The 22,692-nt window shown below is 36.4% G+C and overlaps 2 protein-coding genes across 2 annotated transcripts; one reads left to right on the top strand and one right to left on the bottom strand.

The window, feature by feature from the left end:
* Positions 1-122: 122 nt before the first annotated feature.
* LOC127959972 (phosphatidate phosphatase LPIN3) lies at positions 123-17,070 on the bottom strand. The gene is made up of 20 exons (XM_052559481.1): positions 16,957-17,070; positions 13,333-13,533; positions 12,103-12,198; positions 11,791-12,023; positions 10,840-10,947; positions 10,657-10,762; positions 9,381-10,131; positions 9,204-9,297; positions 7,809-8,002; positions 6,817-6,910; positions 6,439-6,508; positions 6,267-6,359; positions 6,020-6,093; positions 5,356-5,485; positions 3,291-3,439; positions 3,119-3,205; positions 2,082-2,234; positions 1,879-1,993; positions 1,698-1,801; positions 123-782 (listed from the first exon to the last, which is right to left on the bottom strand). Exons 2-20 carry the CDS (start codon positions 13,522-13,524, stop codon positions 638-640), a joined length of 2,988 nt encoding a protein of 995 aa, XP_052415441.1. The 5' UTR covers positions 13,525-13,533; positions 16,957-17,070; the 3' UTR covers positions 123-637.
* An 819-nt stretch (positions 17,071-17,889) lies between these two features.
* Positions 17,890-22,604, top strand: myl9b (myosin, light chain 9b, regulatory). Its single transcript, XM_052559246.1, has 4 exons — positions 17,890-18,050; positions 20,063-20,264; positions 20,344-20,505; positions 21,966-22,604. The coding sequence occupies exons 2-4, from the start codon at positions 20,081-20,083 to the stop codon at positions 22,139-22,141; spliced, it is 522 nt and encodes a 173-aa protein (XP_052415206.1). The 5' UTR covers positions 17,890-18,050; positions 20,063-20,080; the 3' UTR covers positions 22,142-22,604.
* The last annotated feature ends 88 nt before the right edge of the window (positions 22,605-22,692 follow it).

The following is a 22,692-nucleotide window of genomic DNA, read 5'->3' as shown; positions in this document are numbered from 1 at the left end:
CATCACAGATCACACTTCTTGAAGACAGCAGTCTACACGATACACTAATGTCCAATCACGCTCGAGGAGATGAACGAGCAAGTGATGCTTACTTTGAGAAACATCTGAAAATCCAGTCAGGGCAAATTTAAAGGGATTTTTTTATTATTGTTTCAATGTTCTTTAAATACAATAAATTGAAATCAAATATATCTCTATATATATATATAGACTGTCTCTGTTTTAGCTGAATTTGAATGTCCGAAATAAATAAAATACAACTCAGCTGTATGAACTATTTGCTGATAAAACACACTTTTACAGTAACCAGCGATTGTAAAAAAGTTTTTAAAAAGATCTCAATAATAGAAAACATTATTTGGGGGAGAAGTTGAAATGAACATAGACCTGTGTTATAGTCACAGTGCACAGGTATCTGTGGGTCAAAAGAGCTTCTCTGATGCTCAGTGTAGTGTTATGCTATCATCACCCAGCGTGCATCATGTGTTTGAGAAGGATTGTGCGTGTTTGCATGTGTGTGTGTCTCCAGTGTTGATGCTGCAGCCGGTTTGGGTGTGAACACACAGATAAACAGAAAGGGAAGTGAGCAGAGATGCTGAGGAAGAGGTCTATCTGAGCAGACGATGGGTGTCTGTGTTTAGGTCAGCTCAGCGAGGTCCAGCCGAGGCACAGGCTCTCTCCAGAAGGAGAAATGACTGAACTCAGGACAGTCGAAGGAGGACGCAGGATCTTTACAGATGAAGGGGAAGATGTGATCCACCACATCACTGAGATGAGAGTAACTGAGAGTAACACACACAGAGCAAAGTCAAACAAGTGCATTTCTTTTCGTTTTGTTGAATTCGTGAATATTGTATAGAGGTGAGTAAATGACAATAATTTTGGGTGAGCTATTCCTTTAATACACTGTTTGATTGTGTGTATACTGTACAGACACTACTAGCCAAAAGTTTTTTATGTCTTCTGCTCACCAAAGCTGCATTTATTTGACCTAAAATTAGTGCTGTCAAACGATTAATCGCATCCAAAATAAGTTTTTGTTTACATAAATATCTGTGTCTGCTGTGTATGTTTATGTATATATAATTACACACGCATGCATGTGTATATTTAAGAAGAGTATGTTATGTTTATATATTGAATATATTTATATATATATTATAAAATGTATATGAATATTTAAAATATATATACACATGCATGGGTGTGTGTATCTATATATACATAATATATCTGTGTGTGTATGTGTATATGTATTATGTAAACAAAAACTTTTATTTTGAAAGCGATTTATCGTGATTAATCATTTGACAGCACTAGTAAAAAAATACAGTAATCTGTGATTTACAATTTAAAAAAAACTGTTTTTCTGATTATATTGTGAAAAGTAATTTAGCCCAGTGATCAAAAGATGACTTTTTAGCGTCATTACTCCAGAAACATTTCTGATTATAATCTATGCTTAAAAAAATAAAATAAAAATAAACAGTATTTGCTGATAACCTTTTTTTATGGAAAATGTGATGCACTATTTTTTAAAAGTATGGGGACAGTAAGAAATTAATAATTTTTTTTCCATCAAAGACACATTAAAGGAACATCTATAAATCAAAGAATCCTGAAAAATGAAATTTTTCGACAAAAATTATTGTTTTCAACATTGATGATTAGAAATGGATGGACTATTCCAGACTCACGAGGACTTGTTTCCTTTGGTCTTCTCTTGTATGAGTTCTCCTTTGGGGTTCACAGTGAAGATGTGAGTCTCAGGAACACCCACCTCTTTATACGCGTATGCATCCTACACACAGACACAAAACACAGTCAGGCCTGTTCCCATCACTCCTGACATGTTTGTGATGCTGAAGGAAAGCTCACGTTAGTTCTGTTGCCGAAGGCGGCGTAGAAGGGCTGTGTGACGGGACTGAACAGATCTCTGATATCAGTGAGACAGGCGATCTTAAACACCTCCGGCTTCTTCTCAATCACCTCCCTGAGAACACACACACACACACACACACACAGTCAACAGTAGTGTTAGAGATGGCTGTGATCTACATTAATGGTCTGTTTGTGTTCACCTGTGTAAGGCTGAGAACAGGCTGCTGGGAGCCAGAAGCACCGGTCCTTTGGGTAAAACCGTTCCTCGATCATTAACCCATTGCAAGTAAGCCTTAGTGATGTCTGCCATGCCTATAGCTCGAGCCGAACAGTACAGGAACTTATAACCGTTCCTGCAAGACAAGAACAGGATGAGAAATGCTTCTTACACACACTAGCAGTCAAACGCGTGAGGGTCAGTTAAAAGTGTAATGATTTAAACTGAAAGAAGTCTCTTCTGCTCACTCAGGCTGCATTTATTTGATCAGAAATACAGTAAAAATAGTGAAATATTATTATAATTTAAACCCAATCTCTTCTATGTGAATATCTGTTAAAATGTAATTTATTCCTGTACTCAAAACTGCATTTTTACACTCTTCAGTGTCACATGATCTTCAGAAATCATTCGTATATACTGATTTGCTGTCGTGTAATATTCTTGTGGAAACTGACATTTATTTATTTTTAGGATTCTTGGATGAACAAAGTCCAAAAGAACAGCATTTATTTAAAATAAAAAAAATATTTTTGTCACATTATAAATGTCTTCACTGCCACTTTTGATCAATTTAATGCATCCTTGAGGAATAAAAGTATTAACAGGGCTGTCGAAAAATTAAAGCATGCATTTTATCACATAACATATTCAAAAACAGCTTAACAGGCCAGAACAGAGTATACCAGATGTCTTAAGGTGCATGAGGTTTTAACAGGTTACAAATAAATTGGCAAGATGTGATGCAACATAAGCCTGTTGTGATGCATGTTAGACTTCATCAGCAAATATACAGGTGCAATTAACATCAATAATTGTACATCTCAGGTAAAAAAATATAAATATATATCTATATAATAAAGGTATATGACACCTTTATATATGGCATGTATATTTGGGTTGCTGCTGCTGCTTAAAACAGTTTCTGTATGTCTCAAAACTACATATAAAAATGTGCACATATTTATAGTGAACAACAAGTGTTTCATTAAATCAGGAAGTTGTGAATTTGTTTCTTACTGATGTATTTTGTGATATAGTTTGGCGATGCCGTGATGAGTCCAGTCTTTCCCCAGCTGTGGTAAAATCTGGCCCAGAGCATCTGACCTGATACAGAGAGAAAGATGAACCACTGTCAGCCTGATGTGACAGAGAGTAACCTAAAATCCTGCAGGGATTCAGAGAGACTCGCCTGGTGATGGTCCCGTCGATGTCGGAGATGATGATTTTGTCGTCGTAGTTCCAGAGGTAGATAGCGGCTTCACAGCGACAGGTGCCCTGATACTGTGTGGTCACACTGAACACAACCGTATTAGCTCCTTCACGCAGATTCAGACCCTCCTGACACACACACACACACAGAAACATCAGACACTCACACAGGCCACTGCTCATGTCTAGTCTATCAATGAGTAGTGTTTTCAATAAAGCAGCCTACATTAGAGAGCACTGAGTAATGCAAAAGATTCTCACTACTGTAATACAGCAATTTAAATTCATATAATCAAGCTTGATTATCTAAATGCATATGTATATATATATATATTGTGGTTATTTATTTATAGATGTTTTATTTTATTTGCATTGTGAGATTTTAATGCACAATTCACAGTAATCATATTTTCAACCTAAATTATTACTATTGTAAAATTTATTAAAGCCGTTTCCATCATGGAATATAATAATAATAATAAATCGTTTTCTCACACAAATGCACAGTTTTGAGTTTACATTTGATAATTATGACTTTTATGTCTAACAATTCTGAGAAAAAAATCTGAAATGTGAGATAAGATGATAAAGCCTGAATTGTATAAAATAAAATAAAAATTGCAGTGACCTTTTTTCCACAGTTGAAACAAGTTTTTGTGGATGGAAAAAAAATTATATTGTGACTTAAAAAAAAAGATTAATATTAAAAATATTAATAAAAATAAATTATTCAAAAAAAGAAATATTAATAAAACACTAATATTATTTCCTTAAATAAATAAATACCTATTACTTCATATTTATTTTGAGGTCAAATTTAACTAGACGTGAAAAAAAAGGCCGACAAAATGACTAGTTAAAATTTACCTCAAAATAAATCAATAAAAAAGAAATAATATTTATTTATTTAATATTAATATGTATAATATATATATATATATATATATATATATATATATATATATATATATATATATATATATATATATTAGGGGTGTAATGATACGCTTGTTCGTATTGAACCGTTTGGTACAAGGCTTTCGGTTCGGTACGCACTATGTACCGAACGGTTCGTTGGACTAATTAATTATATTTGAAAAAAAAAAGTTAAATATAATGATATGCGTTCAACAAGGTAGCCCAATAACCCAAACGACGTAACAGGCAACACCCCTGACACCCCGGAAGAAGAAAAAAACACCAACTTATATGTTTATGTTAGGCTACTCAGCAGGCGCTCGCTCACTCAGTACGCGCTTCATTTACGTTATAGCCGCCGATATGAGACCTTATTATTTACCATTCATTCTGTCATCACCATTATAGCTTGCAGGGAATCCAAAGTGCACCCAAACACCAGACCTGTTGCTTATTGGAGGATCTTCTATTTCTGGTCTGTTAAACACATTGGCCATTATGCAACGAGCCTTCAGCGCGTACTGAGTGAGCGAGCGTTACAGTATTCCTTCATGAGCCCATTTCAGACAGACCGTAATTCCTGTTTTGTTCCAAAAAACATAAGCCCTATAGAAAACCAATTGAGTAAAAACACACTCAATATAAAGAGTTACAGAGTTCCATATAAAAAGTTACATCTTTGTATTAGTTCATAACTACTACAATAATAGAACATTTTCATTTTTTCTTTTTTTTTTTTTTTATAAGGAGCTGTTTTTGTTTTATACAGTATGCTGCTAAGAAAACACCTTAGAAGATTGGTAGAAAAATAGCTCCATCATTGTTCAATGTAAAAAAAAAAAAAAAAATTGTTAGTTTTAATAAATAAAATTTTTTTAAAAATCAAGGAAATTTATTTGCCAATTTTTTCATTGTGTTGTATCTAAAACGTACCGAACCGTACCGAACCGTGACACCAGTGTATTGTATCAAACCGAACCGTGAATTTTGTGAACCGTTACACCACTAATATATATATAATGTTTATATTTATTTGGAATATTCTTCTAAATAAAGTCTTCCACTTGCTTATGACTAAACTCTATTTGACACACAGATGCTGATGCTGTTGTTGATGGGACTCTTACGATCTGTTCAGAGGTCAGCCGCAGAGATTTGCGGTACATCTGACTGATGCACTGCGCCGTGTTCATCGCTTCACTGTTCTTCCTCACGGAGACAGAGCCGTCCTCATCACTCGAGAGTTCAACAGAACTCCTGCATACACAGAACAAACAGAAATGCATGCATATACTGGGTCAAAGATCAAAGTGAGCAATGCACAGCAGTGCTGATAATACTGCCTTTCACCATGTTTAACTGAAGTCAAAGGTCAAGTGCTCTCTGATAAGGAGAGGAAGCCTATACACACACATGTTGGTTTCATAACAAGCGTACAAAATGTATGCAACGTTTTAAAAAGTCCCTGAAAGGTTGCATGAGATTTAAATGCTTTAAGATGTGGTGCACACGCATGCATTGCATTTAATTTACTTTGGTTTCATTTTCTCTCATTTGTCCTGTAGATTTGTGCTTTATACTGACACCTGTTGGTGTGGCTGCATGAAATTTAATTAATGTATGCTGCTTTTGTTTATTCCTTTGCATAATTTTTTGTCTCGTATCATGACACATAGGACATTTCCAACACATTTTTGTGCACTTTTGGTGGTTTGCGCTGGTGCATGCCTTCTGAAGCTTCTGAATTATTGAGTGCATCATGTTTTGCATGCATGCAAACACACATCTTACTTCAGTGAAGAGTGTCCAGTGATAGCAGCCGATGCTTCAAGCTGATTCCTCTCTGCATCTGACCTTTGGCTTCCCTAACATGAGAAAAAAATGCATGTGCATGTGCCGCGTTAGAGATATACAGGCGCAGTCAGCAGATAGTGTACTTATCAGTCTCTCAAAGGGAAATTGCACAATAGAGTTGCTCCTTTCTTGACATAAGCATTATTTCTGAAATGTTAGATTCAGTTTCATATTGAGTTTTTACCACAACATTGTTCCGATCTTTCCTCCTCCAGGAGAACCACCAGCGGCCAGACTTTTTAGGCATCTTATCTCTGACCAGTTGCTCAATGGTGCTCTACAGCAGAAAAAACAAGTCATGAGCTCTGAACGATTAGTCTTAGGAGCAGTAATCAAAGATCTCTGGCCCCATCTACCTTTGGTAAAGTCTTCTGGAAAGCCTGAACTGACAGAATCATTGGTGCTGCCACTGCCCAGTTATAATATCTGAAACAAATCGACCACGAACCATAATATAATCAGAGTGCATATGTGATGAAATGAAGCCAAATGTTGAAAAATATGATGCCGGGCAACAACTCCAAAAATCCATAAATGCAAGAAAAAAAAACATCTTCTTTTGTGCTCCATACTTTATTTAAGGCTTAACACAAAAATAGCATTAGATAATTTTTGGGGGGTATTTTCACAAATGTAATTTGCAATTAATTAGATTAACAAGTGATGTGATCACTTGTAGTACTACAGTCTGCTGTTACCAACAGTTTTAATAAATGAATATAACAGATGCTAACTTCGAGTTGATGCAGATGACAAGGTTCGGGTCTTCAGTAATTCCAGGGTTGTTGACAAAGTCTTGATACTTGACAAGATGCTCCATGAACTTCTCTGTGACACACGAACAAAAGAAAGAAAGAAAGAAAGAAAAGCGTTAAACTACAGGAAGAGCTAAAGATACCGGCTTGAATCATTTTTGTGTTCTGCATGAAACAACAAAATCACAATCATAACATATTTGATGCTCAATATATGTGACCCTGGGCTACAAAACCAGTCATGAGGGTGATTTTATTTATTTATTTTTATCAAAATGTATGCATCAATAAATAAATAAATAAGCAATCCATTGATGTATGGTTTGTTAAGATCTTATAATATGTGTCTGAGATACAACTATTTGAAAATCTGGAATCTGAGTGTGCAAAAAAAATCTAAATATTGAGAAAATCGCCTTTAAAGTCCTTAGCCATGTATATTACTAATCAAAAAATGTATTTTTTATATATTTATAGTAGGGAATTTACAAAATATATTAAATGGAACATGATCTTTACGTAATATCCTAATGATTTTTGGCATAAAAGAAAAATGTATCATTTTGACCCATTCAATGTATTATTGACTATTGCTACAAATATAACTGTGCTGCTTACATTTAGTCATCGAGCAGATGCTTTTATCCAAAGTGATTTATAAATGATGGCAGCAGAAGCAATCAAAATAAATAAAAAAGGCAATAATATGCAAGTGCTGTTAGCTGTATGTATAAAACAAAAAGAAACAAGCAGATAGAATATAAAAACAGAGGCCCTTTTCCCCCGAGTTAAACTTCCCATGACTAAAACTACTACTTCTGACTGGTTTTGTGGTCCAGGGTCACATATGAAGTGAAGAGTAATAAGATATCACTGTGGGTGGAGCTACACGGCACACGGAGACAAAAGCAGAAACTACAACAGAACTCGTGACTGAACATGGCTGGATTTATAGGTTAGTCTCTCTTCACCTTTACTGATCTGACTGATGTCTCCTCTCCCACACAGAGACATGGTGACGTCCAGCGCGTCTGTGGTGGAGTCGGACAGATATTCAGAGCTGCTGTCTGTGTTAGCGCTGGCCAGTGATGAAGAGGACATCTGACCCGAGGGAGGACACGGATCCGGTCCATGAGTCCAGACGAGATCTGACGACTCCGTCTCACTGAAGACATGGAGAGAGGGACAGGAATTAAAAACCTGGACAAGCGTCTGGACATTGCTCCTCATTCCTAATATTACGCTTAATAATAGTACAGTAATCAGCCACAACCGCAGAACCATCACAGACGTGGATCTGTCCACAGTGACGGGTTCTGACTTGACCCTCCAACTCTCGCACACAAAACAAAATACAAAAAAACTTTTAGACTTGTGTTTATTTTTATATATTGCTACGTGCACTGAGACATGTTATAGCACATGTGTATCCTTGCTCTTTTGTTAATTTTGATTGCTTCCATTGTCCTCACTCGTAAGTCGCTTTGGGGGAAAAAAAACATCTGCTAAATGACTAAATGTTAAATGATTGTTAAACTTCTAACTTTGTACCCCCAATGTCTGTGTTAATAGAAGAAACTTATTTGATGTGTTGTTTGGATAATTACAGCCATTCGTTTTCAAGTGAGAAATATGCAGATTAACAATCATAACGCTGAAAAAATATTTGTGATCATAAAGACACATAAAACACATAAAAACATAATAATAGCAATAATAATAATAAATTATAGATTTTCTTTTATTTAATAGATCTTATTGCTGTAGTCCTGCAATTAATTATTTATTGCATCAAAAATAATAGATAAAACAAAACAGTTTTATATTATTCTTGATATTATTAATAATAATAATAATACTCAGTAAATATTATATTTCTATTGCTGAAGTAACCATTTATTTGTTGTGTCAAAAAAAACAAAACAATTAAATAGATTTATTTTATGTAGATTTTATTTTTATAATAATAATGATAAATTAAATTCATTTTATATTTTTTTATTGCCGTAGTCCTACAATAATTTATTGCATCAAAAATTATATATAAAAAAACAAAGTTTTATTTTATTCTTGCAATTAATAATAATAATACTCAGTGAATGTTATATTTTCATTGCTGTAGTGCTACAACCATTTATTTATTGTGAAAAAAACAACAAAACAAATTTACTTTATGTAGATTTAATTTTTATTATTCTTTTTGATAATAATAGTAATAATAATAATATACTAAATTATTATTTTTCTTTTTATTGCTGTAGTCTTACAACCATTTATTTATTGTGTCAAAAAGAAAAAGAAAAAAAAATTGGGTTTAATTTATTTATAACAAATGGGTTCAGCATGTTGCCTATAAAGCTTCTAACCTCTTTGGAAAATAGAGGGCAGCAGCTTCAGGGTCAAGACTGGAGAGGTCATCGAGATAGATATCAGATGGTCCCAAATGATGACTCCGCTTGACTAGAAAAAACAAGTGCAGTTCAGGTGCGATGTTTCAAACCATTTTCAGTCACTGAATCACAAGTACAAGTGTAGTCCGCTACCTTTCCTCTTGTCCTGAGGGTCTGGTGTTTTCGAGGACTCGGGAAGCATTGAATCCTCTGATTTGGTGATGGACTCCAGAGCTGGTGTCACTTCAGCTAGCTCTGCATTCTGATTGGTCGGTGAAGTCTCTGACCCCGCCCCCTCCTCTGAGCCTCCCACAGAGCTTTGGTGTTTTGGTAAAGCAGTGATTGTGTCCACTGAGTTCACCTCTGTTTCTGCTTCTAAAACCATATCTGATTGAGTCTCAGCGGATGTGATGGTTTGGATTTCGGATGTGAACGAGACATTATTTTCACCCCAGGTTTCTTGGCTTCCTACAGGAGCCACGGTGTCTGAACCAGCACTGCTCCCATGCATTGTGCTAGTAGAGCTGGTTATATTATAGGTCTGAGTGTGATTGTCTGTGCTGCTAACGGTCAAGTCTTTGGTCTCTGAGTTTTCTAATGCAGTCCAGGCCTGTGGGAAGGAGTCGTCTGCGGACTGAAAGGTCACTACATGTGTTTCGGTGACCTTGAGGTCCAGTTGTGTGTTAATTGAAGACGAAACAGCTGTGTGAGTGTCATGTGATGTATAGGGGCTGGTTGTACCAATCTGAGGCTCGGGTCTCACTACGGTCACCATCGCTGTAGAGTCTGTGCTCTCCAGGTCAATGGAGGCTTGGCGAAGGATGGTGCGGAAGTGGGAGTGGTCAGAGGCTGTGATTGGCGGGTCTGGCAGCGAATCAGATTCATCCCTCTCTGCCTGACACACCTACACAGACACAAGAACCACTGAGTCAACTGTTTTGTGTAGGATCCTAATGAAATACCTCAGTAATGTTAAAAAGTTTGGGGTCGGTGAGATTTCTTTCTTTTAAATGATTTTAAAAAGAATTATGTTCTGCTCACTAAATCTGCATTTATTTCTCAAATAGTAAAACTGTAATATTGTGAAATATTATTACAATTTAAAATCTTTTCTATTGCAATATTCCCAAAAAAATGTAATTTATTTCTGTGATGCGCAGCTGAATTTTCAGCATCACTGTTCCAGTGTCACATGATCTTCAGAAATCATTCTAATATGATGATTTGCTGCTCAAGAAACATTTCTGATTATTATCAATGATGAAAACTGATACAATTTGAAACATTATATTGTGAAATTGTTTCGCTGTATTGCTCAGCCCTATTTTTTCACAACAGAGAGTGAGTTTTGCACATGCAATTGTCAGAAAATCTAGTAATCTACTTTGATCAAACAGCATGCATGCAGTAGTTGAATGCAGCATGGTACCTTGGGAAAAGCGCCCCAGTTCCACTGCATCTGAGGCCCGAGAGACTCCTGCTGCTTACACAACTCTGAATCACTCTTAGGAGATGATGGACGGCTGAAGAACACACTACAGACACAGACAACAGCTCTGCCTTCAGACATCCATAACACGAGCAGAGAGATCAGATATGGACACATAACTACCTCTCATTCACAGAACAGTCTCCATCAGAGTGAGGATGAACGTCTCTGATCTGAGCTCCAGACGCTTCCTCGTAGGGTTCCTCTGTCAGCGAGTAGTACACAGACTTACTGAAGAGAGCAAAAACACAAATCATCAGTGTCCTGGGCCTGGGTTCAGCACCCGTTCAGGGGTCCACACTATTAAGGGATAGTTCACCCAAAAATGAAAAGATTATCATCATTCACACACCCATCTTTTGTTGTACGCAAAAGAAGATATTTTGAAGAATGTGGGTAAGCAAACAATTAACAGTAGCCATTAACCATAGTATTTTTTTTCCTACTTTAGAAGTCAATGGCTACCGCCAACTTCAGCGAAAGATAGAAACTCATGTTTTTTTGGAACAACATGAGAGAAAATAATAATTATCTTTGTGTGTGTGTGTGTGTGTGTGTGTGTGTGTGTGTGTGTGTGTGTGTGTGTGTGTGTGTGTGAACTATCCCTTTAAAGTGGAAGGTAACATCCACACTAGACATGTAGTGTCTAGTGTCTACCAAACAACTATTAGAAATGGCATTTATTTACCGTATTAAGTCTGATTTTCTATGACATGCACACAGAGACGTGGGGCTTAGGATGTGTGTTGAAGTGTTGCTAACAGCAATATATTACTTTGTAAGTTTAAAGGATCGTCTAAAGGATTGAAGTTTGTCAGGTAGAACAAGTTTATTAATAGCGCAATTCAGTCAGTCTGTTATTTTAATTCAACCGTTCCTCCTAGTCGGGCGCATGCAGGGTTATTTTTCAGCTAGGTTTAATGGTGCAATGCTAAATGAATTAGTGGTAGTAGTATATCATTTCTAACTTATGTATCGCTTCATGAAATAAGAAGCCGGCAATCTTACACTTATCAGACACTCTCAGACATTTCAGGAAAAGTAAATGCACAATAACTTTAGTAAACCTCTAACCTTGCGGCCAAAGGCGACTCTTCCTTTAGGAAATCTTGATCTAGGCTTTCTTTCTCGTCTGAGGAGGAACTGGCCTCCTCTCGCGGAGTCGTGTCTGAACGCGTTCTCCTCCTGCGGCGTTTTTTGCGGCGGCTGGAGGATGACGTGACGCTGGAGGGAGACTCGGTCATCTCAAACACTTCTGGGACGTCGGTGGGGATCGGAGAGGTGCAGAGGTGAACAGGAACCCGCGTCTGAGACGGACACAGAGAGAGAATCGTGAAAACCACAGGAGAACATCACACTAGAGAACTCACAGTCATCCAGACAGACCTGAAAATCCTCGTTCTCCTCCACGAAGAACGCCTCTCCGTTATCTCCCAGCTTCATATGCAGGCTCACAGGCTCTCCGTTGACCTCAATATCCACCTGTGGACCACAAATACAGCGGCTACATGAGCTCAACGAGGAGCAGCATGTCTCAGGCTTGCTGGATTAGAAAAACTAATTCTGAAAAACCAAACAATTAATGAGCGAGATAAGATTTTCTTCATTCGTTGGAAAGAAAAAAAATCATGTGCTATGTAGAAATAGTCAAGACTCATTCATTATGCATGAGCTCATTAACATATGACCTTCATCATTTACATATCATCACATATTCTGTACACAGAAGTCTGTTACATAAAGGAGGCTTAAAGGTACAGATGCAAAAAAAGTTAAATTCTAATGGTCAGAGAAAGTAGAAAGTTGCATTAAATGTTCATTAAATTAGTTGTAAAATATAATGTTAAATTCAATTATGTTCAATTATGATTAATTGAAATAACAAGCCTTTAAAAAAATTCATTAGTTACACTGTTTAATTCTAACTAAGCTAAATGACATGCAATTGCTGTTGAATGACATTATATTAATATTAAATATTATTATTATTATTATTAATATATATATCATATTTTTATTGAATAGCAGTCATGTTTTCATTTAACAATTCAATTTGTTGTATTTAACTTTAATTTAATTTACCATTTTAAATCTTATTAGTTTTTATTTTACAAAAAACGTATTGGCAGTCATATTATTATTTTACAGAACTGGAATTTTAACTCCGCATTGGACAGCAAATTTAATGCAATGCATAATTTCATTTAGGAAGTGAAATGTAATTGCTCTTGAATGGAAATGTGACTACCAATGGAAATAAATTAACAAGTTAAGTTAAGTAAGTTAAAATGTGACTGCCATTTCTGTAAAATAAGTAATTAAATGTAAATTGATTAACATTGCTGTTAAATAATAATAAAAAAACATGAGTCAAATTTCAAAAGCATTTTTTTTTTTCATTCTGACAAAATGTGGTAGCTGTGTTTTTGACACATTTATGAAAACGCTTGCATGTCCTGATATCTATTTCCTGCAAACAACAGCCGTCTGGTGTTTAGATTTGGTTAGCTCTTCTGACAGCTTTAACGAAGCCATCACGCAGATGTTCAGAACATAAACATAAAATAACTGATAACTGATGGTAGGTAGCTTCATCTGAACACATTTCCACCTCACCACTTTCTCTTTGGAGCGCAGGACGCCGAGTTTCCCGAAGCGCACGTGAAACGGTGAGCACTGGTATCTGCCATCAGGCTGACGGACCACGATGACGTCGATGCCACCGGTGAGCGTAGCCGGATTCAGACCGCGATACAGCTCCTTCACGGTCACAAACACCGTCTCGGCCAGATGACCCACGTAGTTCATGGTCTGGGACTGAAGAGCAACAGACAAAGATCAGATGCTTCCTGACGTCCCCTCACTGTCTTCAGAGATGTTCCCGAGTCTCAAAGCACAGCTGTTTATTATCATGACATGCTAGAAGATCTGAAGCCATGCCAAAAACTACATTACCAACATTTGTAAAACTGGATTTTGGCACAATATATATCTGACAAATGCATTTTACGTAATAACAGACAGTGTTTTAGTGTATTTTCCTTTAGAATAACCTGCACTGATGAATTATTCACAATAAGATCAGTACAGGAATTAAGGAGAAGGTTAATAGCGTGAAATATGATTTTTTGACATTAAGAAACACCTTGTTGTTATTTTACCACGAGTTGAAACCTCTCCTTTTTCATTCAAGCTCACAGCGGTCAAACAAAAAAAAAAAAAAAAAAATATATATATATATATCAACCTAAAGAGATTTCTTGCATAAAATGCATATTTGTGCGCATATTTAAAATGACAGATATTACCTCCTTGTGCCACAAACAGATTTTAACCCTGTAAAGCCTGACACATCAAATAAAAGTCAGACAAAAATATAAATGAAAAGAAAGAAGTTTGCATTTCTGTTGATTATCATATTTTGATACAGCAGGCTTTTATGGCTCAGATAGTCTGATATCATGAAAATATGGAAGAAAAAACATGTTTTTATTCAGAGGCCCAAATTGTGCAAAAATTTTGTTATTTATGATGAAATTCTGATGGTTGTAAATCAATGAAATCCACCAAAATGATAGAAATATCAGTCGTCACTCAATATCACCAATAATATGTCTCAGCAAGACGATGTTTGAATGATAAGTTTGATGATCAAAACATATAACGCAATGCATTACAATTTTTGAGAGATGAATGATCATATTTGATATTATTAAAAAAATAATAATAATAATAATAATAATAATCATCAAGCAACCCAAAGTTTCTTGAGTCCAGTATGCGTTCATCTCTAAATACTACTAAAAGTTATTCTAACGTTTACTTGATAAAAAAAAAAATTTACGGCTAAAAATCACAAGGCACAAGCTGAAGAAGGACTTTTGTGCAATTAATCTAAAATACTTTTTCCTTTCTAAAAAGTCTAAGCTATCAGTTAGACGCCAGAAGGCTCGGAGAAGACAGTGAGTGACGTGTTTAGCAGCAAAGTTCTGATGAAGATGATGATTTAGAGGCTTTCGTGTATTAAATATTAGACAATAAGCTTCACAGGGTTAAAAAGTGCACTATCATCACTGTTCTCCTGCTCTGATGATCCACCATGAGCACCTACCCAGAGTGACACACGATGATGATGATGATGATGAAGTCCTTTAAAACCTGGAGCCCTCCACCCTTCAGCAGCCATCGAGGAGTTAAACCTCCTTCATCCTAGAGATGAGTTAAGCGCTGACTAACTGAACTATCCACGTCCAGAGCCATTCAATCCCTTATTCTGTGATGGACGAGTGCGAAACTAACAAAGAAGGTGAACCCAGTACATTGAACTGTTCCCTCTCTCTCTCTCTCACACACACACACACACACACACACACAACATCTGTAACCCATCACACAAACACTGTGATCTGACACGCAACATTAAAAACTAATATTCCAACATTAAACCATCTAAACATGAAAACATCACACACACACACACACACACACAAACACACACAGCATGAAAGCCGTGCCAGCAGTTTGAAACAAGCTCAGCCATTCTTTTCATCTGCTATTGTGTGTGTGTTTGAGAGAGAAACAGACAGTAAGAGAACAAATCGGCTCTAATTCTGTCGGACCACGCTCTAAATTAACAGACAATGTCGATGTAGCTTCGGCTCATCATCTTATTTCTCTTGCCAATACTCAACTCCTTTAACGCTGACATCACACACGAGTAAGTACACGAGATCATCCTCATGACCTTAATGACCTCTAAACAAGCCAGAATTTATTAACACATACCTCAAAATCTGTCTCATTTCAACATGTTTACAACTCAGTCATTTCTATTTGTGTTAAAAACTCATTTTTAATTTAACGTGAGTCCAGTGAGTCACTTTGTTTGACTAACACTGAAAATAAACTTTTGCATTTATTTGATCAAAAATACAATAAAAATTCTAAAATATGGTTACAATTTAAAATAAGTGTTTTCTATGTGAATGTATCGTTAAATAAATGCATCTTCAGTGTCACATGATCAGAAATCATTCTAATATGCTGATTTGCTTCTCGAAAAAAATAAATATATATATTTGGAGTATTATCAATATTGAAAACAGCTGCCCAATATTTTTGTGGAAACTATGATATATTTTTTTTTCCAAGATTATTTGATACATTTAAAAGAAATTCAAAACAACAGCATTTATTTTTTAAATATAATTGTTATAGAATATATAAATGCCTTTACAGTCATTTTTTTTATCAATTTATTATATCATTTTAATTTTATTATAAAAATACAATATTATAATTAATATTAAAATACTGTTTTTTTTATGATAAACTTTTGAACGGTACTTAACATAGCATCTCAGTCTCATGTTAAGGATTCTGACAACTGAGAAAAACTTCACCACAAGTTTATCACAAGTCAAGGCAAACAAAGCATTGAAGAGGAAACCAGCAGCACAGCATCATATTTGATCAGGACTGATAAAGGCTAACCAAAGACAATCTTTTAACATCTAAAATAATAGATGTGGGTTACTTTGCAAACCAAAGCAGAAATGACACATCTCTCTTCAGCCAACAGAAAACTGCACCTCATTATATATATATCTACAAACCCTCCCTAAGAATGAAAACATGAGAGAAAAAGCCCTGTTTAACACCATTTGAAATGTTTAAGATGGGGAAACTCTGCTGATACTGAGAAAGTCAACTGAACAGTAAAAACAACTTAAATCAATGACTTCCAGAGTGTTGTTAAAGTATGACGTAAGTATGATGAATTTAATTTATTGTATAAATGAATCAAATGTTTCTTTATTGGCCTTGTTAGGTGTCATTATATATTGCTCGAAATAAATAAATTAATTCAATTCAATTCAATTCAATGACTTCCAGAGTAAAAAGACCAATAATGCAAATGTGTTGTTTTGTCCGCCTACATGTCAAGCATCAAAACCATAAAATTTACAAACAGTTTTAACAATTTGCTTACAAAACCCTCGTTTATAAGTAAAAAAAAAAATCGATTTCTTCATTGTATGTTTTGATATTATAACTTTAAACATGTAACAATCCAGAGACTCAAATGTGTCAGAATGTAGCAACACTCTTCAGTGAACAAAAACCCCACTCTTTACAAACTAAACACACGTTTCAGCTGGAAAACAAAACAAAACTGATAAACAAACACACCTAACCATAAAAAATTTGAACTTATGAAGTTAATGCGACTGTTCTTACCTCAAACACAACAGCGGTTCATTACAAACTTCCTGAGCGCTCACGCCCACGTCAGCACGTCAATCACATGACAACCAATGACAAGCTGGGACTCGCTTCAGGACACGCCCTTTTCCGGTGCACCTATGTTGACGTGTGTTCGTGCTCCCCAAGTTTCAGTAAAGCACCGCTAGAGGGAGACTGTGTAAGGTTTATTTATTGGTTTCTCTTTTTTGCATTTATTTGTTTATTTAATAATTTAATAATTAATAATAATATTTTTTGAACAAACGAATTTATGCTGCGGCGCCCAGGGAGCAGTTGGGGGTTCGGTGCCTTGTTCAAGGGCAAGACTCGAAGCCACAACCCTAGGGTTAGAAGTCAAACTCTCTAACCACTAGGTCACGACTTCCCCAAAGTGCTCAACCTTCCTTTATGTTCCACGGCAATGGGTTGTGACCCGGATTCAAACCTGGTTTGCTGCAGCCACAACGCAGAAAACAAACCACAATACGTGCCATATACATAGTGGTTAGTACTCTGCGTTGTGTATATAGTATATGTATATATGTATTTAGTATATAGTAGGCTATATCGATTTAAGTTAGTATAATCTAGGTCTTTACACATCAAAATATAAAGTTTATTTTTTAGGATGGGGTCCCTCGTGTTTAGGGGATCATATTTTAAGGGTCCATGGAATATATAGGATTGAAAACCCCTGTACTGCTAACTTATGCTGAGGAAACTCTTCAGTGGTTTTGTGGAATATACATAAACGCATCCATCCATCCATCCCTCACACACACACACACACACACACAGTCCAGTTTTCTCTAAATAAGGCATCTTATCTCTTTTCCTGTCATTTCATGTCGACTCTCATCTCACTCTCTGTGTGTCTTACACAGACACAGGCTCAACATTCCTTGCCCTTATATGGCTAAATCCCTGCTGTGGGCGGGCTGTTTGGGAGAACGGAGCCCTCTGATTGGTTGAAAGTAAAACGGGAGGGACACATTTCTCAAGCTGATGCTCTGGAGAAACTTTTGTGTCCCGAAAGAGTAGCAGACAGTCTTACTTTCCAGCACAGACACAGTCCAGCTGAAGCAGAGGTGAGTTATGACATCTCCTTGTGCTCTGGTTTGGTTTTATGTGCTATAAAGTCTTATAAAGGCTTTCCACAGAAGCTTTGTAGGAATATGGGACACTGAGGAAAGATCTGGATGGAGCTGGTGACGTATGATGCAGTTACGAAGCTAAAACTGATCCAGGACCATCGCTCATTATGCAGAGAAAAGCATCTGATGGATATTTTAGAGCTTTGCTTTAGTTTTTTTCTTTGTTTTTAGTGTGGCTCAATGCATTTCTGTTATAGGAGTGTGTCCTACTGAGGATACTTTGCATGCAGGCTGACCATAATTGCTTCATCTGGAAAAGAGCTCTTGTCTTTTTTGTGTGCTGTTGAGGTCAGAAGTCAGAGGTGAGACCCGTGACGTAACCACTGGCTGGAGAACACAACCTGAAACAACTCATTAACAGAAATCAAGAGAGCAACTATAGGGATAGAGTAACTTTGTTTTAGATTTTTATTATTCAGAGGAGGTGAAACTTTACTGTTGTTAATCACCACTGCAGTTTTAGTGAAGCAAAATGACTGGATAGTTTGCTAATGTCTCTCTGAAAAGAGCCACTGAGGAATTCTGTGTGCTTGCCAAACCAATTTCCGAGGCAACAAACAAATGTGGGAAAACGTGCCAGTGTTGGGTCGTTCATGGATATTCATAAGTGCTAAAGTTAGGAAGTTCATTTTCATATTTTAACCACCTTTTTGAAATGTTGTTTTGCGTTATTTAATAACGATGTGTGTTTTAGAGAGACACAAAGCAACGAAAACAACAGAATTCATCAAATCCATGGATAATACTTACTGATGATGTTTTACCGCCATAATGATGTCATATCCTGTAGACAAATACACAAAAACAGGATAGAAAGTAACACCGATGACAAAGAAAAACAAACATGTATCAGCAAATATTTAAACCCAAGTTTAACCCAATTTATCTAAATAAATTTCAACAATATTTTATATAGATCAACAGTTGAAATTATATTTTAAACATGTTTAACCAATTCAAATAACTATGTAGTTTTATTGTTATCCAATATATTATGCATGGAAATGTCCTTCAGCCGTCTGTCTTTAAATTCCTCCATTTAATCCTGTGGTGGATCTGGACATTGTGATCTAGTGATGTGGTCAACACACACACACACACACACACACACACACACACACACAGTCTGAAAATAAGTAGTTAGTTAATGTGACATAAATACTGGTCTTGTTTCATAAGAAACTAAACACACAGCACAGGAATAATGCAGCAGGAGAGTTCATAACACAGCATTATACTCTAGAATGAGAAATACATACAGGTTTCTTGTTCAGTGAAAGATTAATGTGATATAAAGACACTGAGCATACAGAACAGAACGGAGGAATACACGGATCATTCCATAGCATTTGCTTACTTTATTGAGCAGATATTGAGAAACTATGAATAGAAGAGCAATAAAAACACAGATATGAAAATGACTGTAGCTAGCTGTGGTCATCTGGATAGACTGAATAACATTAATTACACATTCATAATGAATGATGTACTCATTAATGTTTAATGTGTTTGGAAACAGATGGTTGAGAAATGTGTTGTTGACGTCGGGCTCAGTCTGTAACATCATCTCTGATGCTCATCACTTTGTGACCCTGCTATAAAATGTTTTCTAGATCAAAGCTGACTAGTGATTGAAAACAGCTAAGTCCTTAGTCGTTAAGAGGCACATCTTAAAATAGTGTCTATCGACTTTTTTTGAGAACATTATTAAATATCATGTAACTCTTAATAATTACTCTGCTTCATAAGAGAGCTAAAAGGCTTCAAAGAATCACAAGGGTGTATTTAAAACTTGAACATATCTTGAGCTTTTTTCAGGCAAAGGGTTTGTGAACTCCTTTCAAGGTCTTGGCCTACAAAAACACACCATCCCCAGTCTAAATCTATGCACATCAACTGAGGACTCTGTAATTGCAGAGGCATTAATCAACATCTGCTCTTTCCAGACCTGAAACACCGTCATCATGTCCAGCAAGCGAGCGAAGGGAAAGACCACTAAGAAGAGGCCACAGAGAGCCACTTCAAACGTGTTTGCCATGTTTGACCAGTCACAGATCCAAGAGTTCAAGGAAGCCTTCAACATGATCGACCAGAACCGAGACGGATTCATCGATAAAGAGGATCTCCATGACATGCTGGCCTCTTTGGGTGAGTCTGACGGAGATAATAATAGTCTTCTATATCAGATACTGACCTTTGCTTGTGTGTGTGTGTTACCTGTGCTCAGGGAAGAACCCGTCTGATGATTATCTGGAGGGCATGATGAGTGAAGCTCCGGGGCCCATCAACTTCACCATGTTCCTCACTATGTTTGGAGAACGGCTCAACGGAACCGACCCGGAGGACGTCATCAGGAACGCTTTCGCCTGCTTCGACGAGGAAGGATCCGGTAAAACAAAAACTGCCTTAATATCAAGAGTCTGACCATCACAGAAAGTAGTATATAAAAGCCCAAACCTGCAAAAGTAAAAATAAATAACGGAATATATGCCTTTATAAAATAAATACTATTTATTTACATTTATTTACTATTCATTTACTATACATGCTTTTTTTTAATCTATGCTGTTTTGGGTCTCCATTATAGAGAGGTGACATTTAGGAAATATTTATTTTGACAAATTAATATAGAAATGCATTTGTGGGAATATATAAATATAAATGAATAAAAATGTAAAAAGTGAATAATAATAATAATAAACACAGAAAATAATAAAATGAAAAGGTAATGCGAATATAAATTCTATATTCTAAATGCTTATATACTCTTAAAATTAAGGTAACTTTTTAAGGTAAAAGAACCTTAAACTTTTCATTCCACACAAGGTTCTTTAGATTATTAAAATGTTCTTCACACTAAGAGAAAATTTTTATTTTAAGAACTATTCACTGAAAGGTTCTTTGATGAACCAAACCTGGTTCTTATATGGCACCACTATGAAACCCACTATTGGAACCTTTATTTTTAAGATTGTATAGAATATGACTTAAATGGACCGTTCACCTTCAGTTGCTGGTCCCTATGAGTTCCATATGTGAAAAACACTATAGCCCCTTTCACACTGCACGTCGGACCCGCAATATTCCCGTAACATTGCCTGGTCGCCTTCTGTGTGAAAGCAACCACGTCCCGGAATTGATTACCGAATCGAACCCGGGTCGGGGACATAGTAACATTGCGGTAATCGATCCGGAACGAGCGCTGTGTGAACAAAAGCCAGATCTAATTCGGTATCGAAGTGATGACGCGCGTTATCGCGCGACTTTTTTACCGGCTGTTTTGAAGGAAGATCAACATTCGCGACGAAAACACATGTGCAAACTGTAATGAAGCAGAGATCAGTTAGTTCCTCACTTTCCGCGCTGATGCAGAGATCGTTTGCTTGCTTCGGTTAAAGTATAACGTGCCAAGCTTTGTCGACTCGTACATTACACGTCACGCGCTGATGTCACGTGTCGTTACGGGATCTTCAAGGGTTGTGTGTGAAAGCACGCACATATACCGGGTCATCACTGGCAGTGTGAAAGTGCCAAATCTAGCGACCAGGGAACAATTACAGGAACACTTTACCCCTGTATTTGCCGGAATGGCAGTGTGAAAGGGGCTTATGCAAGCCATTGAGGACCAACTAAAGGTGAACCATCCCTTTAAGCTACATGAATACTATATATATAGGTTATACATTAGAATTTTATAACTTTATTCAGCAATAAAAGATATGTTATTGATTATCTAAAATGCAGAAATTATGCTCCAGTATTCAGAGGCAGTTCTCATCTCATACCTCTTGATCTATATATTAAACTAATGAACTGGTCTAGCTGTGCGTTTGATTCTCATCTGCACAGGTTTCATTCATGAAGACCAACTGCGAGAGCTGCTGACCACCATGGGAGATCGTTTCACAGATGAAGAGGTGGACGAGCTCTTCAGAGAGGCACCCATTGACAAAAAGGGCAACTTTAACTATGGCGAATTCACCCGAATTCTCAAACACGGGGCCAAAGATAAAGACGACATTTAGACGATCAGAGAGCGTCAGCTGCATGCATGTGCACAGACACATTACAAACACATCAGCACTTAGAAGTCAAGAAAAACACATTTTGTGACAAAAACATTCCAATTATTTCATTTTCCTCCAAAATCATTCAATACAACCAGGTTGCATTGCTAACAATCTGTGCAGTGTGTTTTGTGTTTTTATGGGGGACTACAGTATAAAGCACTGTACTCTGCAGCTGGCCGTCTCTTGAGGTCGGAATCTGTGCAGCTCAGAAATGAACCTATTACATTGGAGAGACCATAAACCTGCAGAAAAGCATATTTTTACATGTCTCTTTAAAAGGATTATCAGTATCTCCCACTTAAGTACTGTTACTTAAACCCTGAGAATATCTTGTTTATAATATGTAGCAGTTCTCAGATATGAAGTCAACCATCATATAAACATGAAGCATGTTATAATTAAATCTACTCAAAACACAGTGAATTCTCAAATTCATTTCTGTGCATGCATAAGTCAACCAACAGTACTCCTTTTTGGACGTTTGCTCAGTGAAATAATTTCCATTA

The sequence above is a fragment of the Carassius gibelio genome, chromosome B6, assembly GCF_023724105.1.
Source record: "Carassius gibelio isolate Cgi1373 ecotype wild population from Czech Republic chromosome B6, carGib1.2-hapl.c, whole genome shotgun sequence".
Classification (NCBI taxonomy): domain Eukaryota; kingdom Metazoa; phylum Chordata; class Actinopteri; order Cypriniformes; family Cyprinidae; genus Carassius; species Carassius gibelio.
The sequence above is the reverse complement of the archived record's forward strand: the minus strand, read 5'-3'. Positions and strand labels throughout refer to the sequence as shown.